Raw genomic sequence first — 10,100 nt, 5'->3', positions numbered from 1 at the left:
ACACGAGCTCTGTGGGACAGGGTGCCAGCCTCTGCTGGTCACGGCACCTCTCACGGCCGATGGCTAACATAAGCAGAGGACACCAGAGTCCAGCATGATCTGGGTCTCAAATTTAACTCGGTGGAAGAGCTGCTCTTACCACAAGTAGCAACCACTCTGATGACAAAATGCTCAAAGCAAGGCAAGACAAGGAGGGGCTGAGAAGTGCTGCACCACCCTGGCTGAAGGAAGCCACCCTTTTCAAGGGGAATGATCTCCAAAGCATTTTTTGCTCCCTACCAAGCTGTAGGGCAGAAAAGATAAATACTTGGCCCAAATTTAACACTGCACTGCCAAACGTCACGAGAAAAGGTGTTTCTGTGCCTGAGGTGGATTGGTAGAACCACTTCATTGGGTCAGCCCAGACCAAACCACACCCACTACACTGGACAACACCTGAGACAGGTTCTAGCAGAGCTTAGGAACAACATTTCTGGTCATCTCCAAGACTATCCTCTAGTGCTGTTACATTTAGAACGTGGCAGAATCCAGCCCCAAGTAAATCACAAGTACAAGGGGCACACACAGAACTGTCAATGGTATCAGTCTCAGCTCTAAGGTGACATCATTTTATCCAGCAGCTAGTTTGAGCAATGACAGGTTTCTAACTCTGTGCTGGCCTTTCCCTGTTTGCCCAAAAGAGAGGGAGTTCTCCAAACTTATTTTGAGGTCAAAATAAATTTGTGGAACAGCCTTATAGTGCAACTGTAAACTGGTCAGATCCAAAAGCCATCTACTTGAAAACCCCAGTATCCTGGGAGGGAAGGTCAGTGACAGACCCTTTGCTTTGAGCTCATCCAGCTCCTCTCAGCTTAGATGGGAACTGGATCAGGTTTTTAAATTGAGACTCTCTGACCATGGTCCATGCTCATAACCTCAGAGATGTGTAGTTAGGGGATCACTGGGGTCAACTTGGTGGGTCCAGTGGGGATTTTACCATTTCCCAAACAACATCATCCAACCAAACAGACCTTCCAGAGGCTTGCAGAGGCTTTAGTTCCTTGTGGGATCTCTGGAATTGAACCCTGCCCTTCTCCATCTGGGATGAAATGGAGACCAAGAAGGAGAGTTGTCAACAACAAGGTTGGTGGAAGGTCATAGCAAGGTGGACCAGAGTGCAAAATGTGCCTCTGCTGGCAGGGTCAGAGAGGTCCCTGGTGCTGCCAGGCACCACAAGGAAAGATGTTTGCAAAGGTCATCTCCAGCAAGTGGAAGGTACCAGCAGTTACTGCTGGGAAAGCCTTGAAAATCCTCCAGCTCAGGTTTGCAGCAGGGCTTTGTGATGGCCGCTCATTTCGGAGCTGGCAGAGCAGGGAGGAGTCAGGCCTGTGGCCCAGGGTGAGAGGGAACAGCAAATTCATCTGGGCTGCTGGGTGCAAGGAGAAGCAAGAGCAGGCCAGCTCTTCCCAAAAGAAAGGATCTGAAGATCTGGAGAGCACCGAGCTTGGCTTTGTTTAAACAGCTTTAGAAAGGAGAGAACGGGTGAGGGGAAGAGAGAAAGGGTCCAGAGCCCAGGTGTGGTGAGGAGCAGCTGAGGGAGCTGGGGGTGCTGAGCCTGGAGCAAAGGAGGCTCAGGGGAGACCTTCTGGCTCTCCACAGCTCCCTGACAGGAGGATGGAGCCAGGTGGGGGTCGGGCTCTGCTCCCAAGGAACAAGGGACATGACAAGAGGGAATGCCCTCAAATTCCCTCAAGGAAGGCTCTGTTTGGATCTGAGGAACAACTTCTTCCCTGAAAGGGTTGTGAAGCCCTGTCCCAGGCTGCCCAGGGCAGTGGTGGAGTCCCCATCCCTGGAGGGGTTTCCAAGCCGTGGAGATGTGGTGCTGAGGGACATGGGTCAGTGGGCACCTGGCAGTGCTGGGTTAATTGTTGAACGTTATGATCTTGAAAGTCAATTCCACCAAAACGATTCTACGATTTTTTCTAAACTTGTAAAAGATTTTTCTTTCATCAACTGAGGACTCAGCCTTGGAAAGAAAATTAATTACAAAACAAAAGCATGATGACTACCCTTCCAGCTTCCAATTATTCACCACTGCTAACAAACAACTCTGTGAGCCATCTGCTTCTCTGCTTAGTAATTTCTAACCTAGCAGGTTCTTATTGTGACCTGGCCCCACGGCGATAACCCCACGCCAGCAGCACCACCAACACAGTGGTTTCTGTCTCCAGATTAGAGGAGCTGTGTAACCTCAGATAAGGAGATCCAGACACACGAACCCTGTGTTTCCAGTTGTATCCAGTACCTTTGTTTTGTTGGCTGGGGCTGATCTCTGCCTGCTCTTTGATCTCTCCTGAACGGTGTCATTGCAGCTCCGACTCCTTTCCACCTTGGTGGTGAGGTTCCTGAAAAGCAGATGGGTGAAAACAAGAGATTGTTCATGACCCGAGGAACAACCAGCCCAACAGCCCTGGCAGCAGCTCCCTGTGAGGGAGGCATCAGCCTTGGCAGCTCCTGGCTGTTAGAGCTGCCTCCTACACCCTCGGGGCAAAGGGATCCAGTAATTTTGGATCTGCTATAGAGTCCTGGTTGGGGTTCAAGGGCTCCACACTGACACCTCCACCTCCACCTGGTAGCTTTTGGAGGTCAGAGCTAATGATACCACTATGGAAATCCCTTCTCACACTTATTTACTCTTATCACTTGTGCTGCAGAAGGATCCAGCAGCACCCCTGAGTTCATCCCACAGAATTTTGTACTTTAATGATTTTTCCATCTATAGAATCATAGAATCATTAAGGTTGGAAAAGACCTCTAAGATCATCAAGATCCAACCATCAACCCAACATTTCCATGACCACTAAACCATGTCCTGAAATACCACGTCTACACATTTTTTGAACCCCTCCAGTGATGGTAACTCCACCACCTGGGCAGCCTGCTCCGGTTTAAATCCACAAGCAATGTTTCTTCTGCTCCATGGGATCAACACTAACTTTGTTAACCCCCAGGATTTTCTGACAGGCAGGAGATGATCAGACAGTAGTTCCATCCTACCAATTAGTCCATTCAAGAATTCCAGAAAAAAAATATTACTTCCTTTGGCTTGGAACAACCAGTTTAATTAAAGTTAAACCATCTCAGGTACATTTAGAACAACAGTCAAAAGAACATCTGTAATGGACATGACTCAGCTTGAATAAAGTCTCAGCATCTTACCCTGAAAGGAAAGCAAAGGAGTAGGCACTGGTCTTGGACACAAATGCTGAGCGGTGTGTCTGCTTGCCCTGGAATGGTTCTTCATTCTCTGAATCCGAGAGGCGCTCGGGAAACTGGAGTCAACCAAGGAAGAGTTAGCTGACATGTACAACAGAAAGAATCACTTGGAAAATAAAGCTCTTGCTCACAAAGATATTAAAGATTCCCCAGACCCCCATCCTGATTACACCTGGAGGATGTCAGCCCAGAAAGAAACCTGCCAGCAGATACACAGGCTTGCGCGGTGCTTAGCAGCTCAGAAGATGGCACCAAAAGCATAAATAATGCAAAAATAAACACACAGCTCCTGTATGGAGCTGTCAGTCACTGCAGAATGTTCATTTATTGATCAAGGAGACATGAGAAAATCCTACAAGAAGGGTACTACGAGACGTTACTGAGTACCCACACATCAGGCTATCAGTCTGAGGAGCATTTCCTGCGGAGTCTCACAACTGAAATGAGAACTAGGCAAAACTCAGCATGAAGAATCTCCTGGACTGTGGGATCATACACCCATACTGGAGAAGATCCAAGGAGAAATGTTTGTGGAAATGCATATATGCCTGAAGGCCAAGGACACGCGAAGCAGAGACGTTAGCCTCTATAGATTTATCTGCTATGTTTGGAAGCGCTGCACCTTCAGCCACAAGAAGAGTAAAAGGGGGACAGAAACCTCTAGAAGAACATCTGCAGTCATAACAAACCTTAGAAGACAGTTCTCACTAACATGGATCTTTGTCACCTCTTGGCTTATAGCCCTCAAGGGCTATAAAGAAGTCAATCAACTAATCCTGGAGAACTCCCTCTGTCAAAGGATGGAAGCTCCCAGTTCCAACAGGCAGGAACAGGAGATGCTCAGATAGGCAAGGTCTTGTTCTTGTTCCAGGACTGAGTCATAGAATCATAGAATTGTTTAGGCTGGAAAAGACTTTTAATATCACTAAGTCCAATCATTAACCCGACTCTATCAAGTCTACAGCTTGGAAACCCCTCCAGGGATGGGGACTCCACCACTGCCCTGGGCAGCCTGGCACAGCCCTGCACAACCCTCAAGGGCAACAAATTGTTCCTCAGGGCCAACCTCAACCTCCCCTGGGGCAGCTTGAGGCTGTTTCCTCTTGTCCTGTCCCTCGTTCCTGGGGAGAAGAGCCCGACCCCCCCCTGGCTCCAGCCTCCTGTCAGGGAGCTGTGGAGAGCCAGAAGGTCTCCCCTGAGCCTCCACAGCTCCAGGCTCAACACCCCCAGGTCCCTCAGCTGCTCCTCACCACCCTTGGGCTCTGGACCCTTCCCGAGCTTCGTTGCCCTTCTCTGGCCACGCTCCAGCCCCTCAAGGTCCTTCTGGGAGGGAGGGAGGGTCCCAAAACTGACCCCAGGATTCCAGGGGCGGCCTCCCCAGTGCCCAGTGCAGGGGGACGATCCTGCCCTGCTCCTGCTGGACACACTGGTGCTGACCCAAGCCAGGATGCTGGTGGCCTTCTTGGCCCCCTGGGCACACACTGGCTTAGTGTCACCAGTCAGTGTCAATGATGTAGACAGGAGAGAGAAGTACAAAGTTACTTACAGACTCCTGGTTCACTTTAAGCACTAAGGATTCATCTTTTTTCTGCTGTTCTTCCATTTTTCTTTTTCCTACTTCCACATCATCTAGAATGAACTTGTGAATTAGATCCTCGGAAGCTTTTTCTTCTTGTAGTTTTTCTTCTCTCAGCTGGAAATAATGACATGAGACAGTGTATTTACAGTGTTTTAAGTCCTATACTTCGTGGCCAACAAGTGATTTTCTAAGAGTTTAGCCACATCATTTAGTTTTGTGTCTTCAGTTCTCTATGCTCTGGAGTAGAGCCATTGGCTCTCTCTTGCAATAATGGGAAGCTTGCTTTGTTTCTACAAAGCTGTCACATTTGTGCACTCTACAAAAATAGAATAATGGAATTATTTTGGTTGGAAGAGACCTTTAAGATCATCAAGTCCAAGTGTTAACCCAGCACTGCCAGGTCCCTCAGCACCACATCTCCACGGCTTGGAAACCCCTCCAGGGATGGGGACTTCACCACTGCCCTGGGCAGCCTGGCACAGCCCTGGACAACCCTCCAGGGCAAGAAATTGTTCCGCAGGGACAACCTCAACCTCCCCTGGGGCAACAGAAGGCCATCTCCTCTTGTCCTGTCGCTTGTTCCCTGGGAGAAGGGACAGATTCAAATACTCCTGTTTATTCCTCCCATTTTAAGTGTAGGCATCTCCTTGCCTCCCAGAAGAGCAGTGGCACAGGACCTGGTGGCCTCCAGTACAGCTCAAAGCATCCACAGGCAGCTCGAGCACTGTTCTCATACACTGCATGTAAAGGCAGCACGTGATGTTCCAAGAACTCCTCCTTCTTAAAAAAATACTTAGTATTTTTCTTGTCTACCAAAGGCAGGGAAAGAAAAAAAAATGGGCACACAGAAAACAAAAAAACAGAGTTCATGATGCATTTTAAGCACATAATGATTTTCAGACTGGGAAGGATCCAAATCCTACTGAATCCAAACCCCCAGAGATGTGGAAGAGAGGCAGGAGAGAAGGTAGAAACCAAAAAAACCCTGATTTGGCTGATTGTGAGTGGTTGGCAAATGTTTTCAAAGACTGGTTTGACTTCTCATTTAGAGGTGGTTTAAGATGTATCCTTAAATTCCTGATCTACAACAGTGTCTGACTAATAGAGATGATGGCCACATGGTGCAGACGTGATGAATTCTCTGCTGTATGGTTCATGAATAATACTCCTGCACTTTAAGGACCTTTTTTTTTAAGTATCTGGAAAACAAGCTGACATCAGGTTTTATCATAAAGATGAATTTTTTAGCCAGTTAAAATCCCACCCAACACTGGTGTCCCTTCTGTATTTCTCCCATAAAAGAAAGGTATATGGGAATCTTCACTTTTTTGTCTAGCTTATACAATTATACTCAATTCCCAAATCTATGTGTAACAACATAAAGGAATATTTAAGGATTTGGGGCAAGCCTGTGGCACAGTGAGTGGGAGGTGTGAGCACCAGCTCTGCTGACAGTGACCAGTGAAAAAAGCAACAAGAATCTAATCCTAATTAACAGGGTACAAAAAGGATTTTAGGACACAATTCACAAAAACAAACTCTAATGATAAAACTTGTACTATTTAAAAAAAATTAAAAAATTAGTCTAATGTAAACTGTCTTCCAGAGACTTTACTTAGAAATGTGGCAATGCCGTGCTGGGACATGAGGACTAGAAACTGAAACAAGCTGGTGTGAAATAGCTGCCCTGGGAGAAGTATCTGATGTTATCTGAGTAGCATCTCTGAAGTTCTGGATGCAGAACCATCAGCTGCTCTCAGAAAATCCATTTTTAACCTCTCTGTAGCCCTTTTGGATACTGGAACTGCAAGGGAAAAGTGCTGTAGATGACTCATTTTTTTTTGCTCCAGACTGGCTCAAGAAATGAGAATTTCAGGAACATCAGCCTTGATACTAACATGCATTTCCAAAAATTGGGTAAACTCACATTTGACATTTTCTCTTCACTCCATAAACTCCCTGAGCCTGCTCACTCTGCCCATGCTGCTGGAAAGCTACATGTCAGCACATGCCTCAGGTAGGAGTTTCCCTCCTGACTGCCTGACTAGAAGCTCTACACTGCTTGTGATAGAGTTTAACAGGATGAATTTGAGGTCTAGTATCCAGAAATTATATCCTCCTCTGGAAAAACCTAAAATACAAAAGCAGCGAGTGTGCTGTGTTAAAGAGGGAGAAAAAAAAACCTCACTATCCTGCACAGACAACAAACATTTCAGCTCCTTCTGAAAGGCAGCTGGGAAAATTACACTGCAAGATTAGCAGCTTCAAATAAAAATTCTTCAGCACGTAATTATGGTAACTGCTTTGTTTTCAACTGCAAAAGTCTGGGAAGCAGGTCAAGAATGAGGATTTATAAACCAACTTGCATCTGGGAGACGTAAAAGCCTCTGAACCCTCCTCTGCCTTCCTCAGGAGGAAAGCCAGCATGAGTTATCCCTGTTTTCCCAGAGATGAAACCTCTTGTCTCAAGAAACAAGAGGGAAGCCCAGTGATACACCAGCTTCTATTCCCCAACCTGAGTTCTCATCCCTCCCTGCCTCATTCAGAAGTTTAGAGACACCAAGGAACTCTCACTAAGTGGCAATGTCCACAAGTTTGTCTGGAATAAGAAAATAGTGCATAATCAGTTACCATTTTGTCATCAAAATTACATTGCCCTTTCCTCTCAGATGATGACTCAGAGAATCTTCCCCCCACAGCAGCTCCTTCAGAGGAGGTTCATAGGAAGTGAGTTTAAGTTGTCATGGGGAAGAAACCAATCTGCCAGTGAGCAGAAAGGGGAAGGCAGCGAGCTGAACAGGAACGAGATAAAACCATGCAACAGGAACGAGATAAAAACATGCCCTGAATGCCAGAAACGTGTTAAAGTCTCTCCTTCTGCCTGGTGAGGAAGGGAGAAGTGTTGGCACTGGGCTGCACGTGGCATCTTTTTGCTGAAGTCAAGCAGTAGATGCAAAACCAACTTCAGCTGCATTCTGACTGTGCTTCAAATGCACTTACAGAGCCTTTCTAGCTAATCTTTGAAGTCGGTAACGGAGCAACCGGGATGAAGAAGTGGTGACAAAGCACCCACTATGTCCTGCATGGCTGCAAAGCTCCTATGAAAGTTTTATGGAACATGGGAGAGAAGATGGTTTAATCCTTCCAGAAGATCCAGACATGCATGAGTCCAGAGGCACTTGGAAAAGCTGCAGAGCTACGATCCTGCCTGGGTAAACTCGGGTGGTTCCTGCTCCTCTAAGTGCCTGGGAAATTCTGGCCTTGGAGATGAAGACATCAAGCAACACGTCTGGCAGGATCAAAGATGAGTTAGCTCCAAAATCACCAAGGAAAGTCTCCCACTCACTGTTACAAAGAGGTGTATAAAACTCTAGCAAGGTTTTCAGTTAATACCTATAGGAAAAACTTTATTTCTTCTTTAAGCCCAAGATACTCTGACTATACTAATCCTGAAGGTGACAGTGAAAAAAAATTAAAATGCTAAGCACAGTGATGCACATTTCTGTCAATGAATAAACTACAGATTTTTATATGAATAAGATTTCTGCACACTTAAGTCTTACACTGCTGCCTAAGTCAACAAAGCGCCTCACAGTTGCTAAAAATGCCACAAATTAGAGGATCTTATGGACAGCGTGCTTGCCTACCTAGCCAGAGTCATCTGGACCAGAGAAGAGTCCGAGTTCCTTATGATCCTCCTGGACCAGGACAGGTGATGGGTGACCTGCTGGGAAGCAGCTCCAAGGAGAAGGATCTGGGAGGGCTGGGGGACAGTGAGTTACCCATGAGCCAGCATGATGGCCAAGGCAAATGGTCTCCTTGGGTGCATTCAGACAAGTGTGGCCAGAAGATTGAGGGAGGTCCTCCTCCCCCTCTACTCTGCCTAGGGAGGCCACCTCTGGAATACTGTATCTAGTTCTGGGCTCCCCAGTTCCAGAGAGACCAGGAGCTACAGGAGTCCAGCGGAGGCTGCGGAGCTGCTGAGGGGCCTGGAGCATCTCTGTGCCAGGACAGGCTGAGAGCCCTGGGGCTGCTGAGCTGCAGAAGAGAAGCCTCAGAGGGGATCTGGTCAAGGCTGAGCAAGAGCTCAAGGGCCCCAGCGGGGGGCAAGAGGCTGGGGCCAGACTCTTGTCAGTGGTGCCCAGAGACAGGACAAGGGGGTACAAACTAGAATCCAGGAGGTTGCATCTGAACAGGATGAAAAACTTCGTTGCTGGGAGGGTGGCAGAGCCTGGAGCAGCTGCCCAGAGAGGTTTTGGAGTCTCCTGCTCTGGAGAGATTCCAAGCCCACCTGGATGTGATCCTGGGCACCCTGCTGTGGGTGACCTGCTGGAGCAGGGGAGTTGGAGAAGATGATCTCCAGAGGTCCATTCCAACCCCTACCATTTTTTGATTTCTTAATTGTCTCCTCACATACATTCATTTCACTGAAAATTTATTTACCTTAAATATACTCTAAGCAGCATTTCCCTACTTAGCATCAGTGGACAAGGCTGGGTTTTAAACCAAACATCAGCTTCCCAGCCCTTCCTACGGTTGTTGAGATCTTCAAGAGAAAACCCAAAGAAAATTCTTCAATGATGAACTGCTTTCCATGCTCCTTTTCCCAACTAACCAGTGAGAGGTTGGACCCATCTCAAAGCAAAACACCATCCCACAGTTCAAGGCCCCGAAACAGTGATTAAATCTATTGACAGGACCCCCAGCAGTGGGGCAGAGTCCACGTCATTCCAGCAGGATGGTGTGCAGGTCCTGGCAGAGGACCTGGGACAACAGACGCCGGCGCTACGCCATAAATGTCCAGTTGCTGGAGATATTTCAGTCATTTTGATTAAGAAAAATCCTTTTTTAAACATAGAAAATGTTTTCCCAGACTTTAACTCCAAAACAGCTGAAAAGCTTCTCTCTTTTTTTTTTTTTTTTTTTTTTTTGTCTTTAAATGGTAGTTTTTTCTTCAGCTCTCATTTGGAATAGTTTGTTTCTGAGAAGGATGTTACTGCAGGAGATGCCTTATGCTGTGAAAGCCTTTATGGAATTACATCCACAAATACTGATCCTCCAATAAACCCTGCACAGCCAAACAGTCGCTCCAGGTCCACCAAGGAAGGTACATTTCCATGTTCTGGAAGGCAGCCTAAGACAGCAAAATCTGGCTTCTAGATGCTTGATTCCTGCCAACACTTTCCCAAACTCGCTGAACAGCATAAAGGGAATAAATGACCTTTGTTAGAGCAGGAATAAAAACCTCTTCAAATTTCCTTGTAGA

General features: G+C 46.9%; 1 protein-coding gene across 1 annotated transcript in view; it reads right to left on the bottom strand.

Annotated features, from left to right (window-relative positions):
* The window catches only part of RNF169 (ring finger protein 169), a gene marked incomplete at its 5' end in the record, with an annotated part of 11,621 nt that overhangs the window by 1,352 nt on the left and 169 nt on the right, over window positions 1-10,100 (bottom strand). The window contains 3 exons of the mRNA XM_008945047.1: window positions 2,285-2,384; window positions 3,199-3,311; window positions 4,802-4,948. Coding sequence (XP_008943295.1) covers window positions 2,285-2,384; window positions 3,199-3,311; window positions 4,802-4,948 — 360 coding nt within the window. The remainder of the gene's footprint in view (window positions 1-2,284; window positions 2,385-3,198; window positions 3,312-4,801; window positions 4,949-10,100) is intronic.

Source organism: Merops nubicus, unplaced genomic scaffold (assembly GCF_000691845.1).
Source record: "Merops nubicus isolate BGI_N331 unplaced genomic scaffold, ASM69184v1 scaffold938, whole genome shotgun sequence".
Taxonomy (NCBI): domain Eukaryota; kingdom Metazoa; phylum Chordata; class Aves; order Coraciiformes; family Meropidae; genus Merops; species Merops nubicus.
Note: the sequence above shows the minus strand (reverse complement) of the source record. Positions and strands in the feature narration are given on the sequence as shown.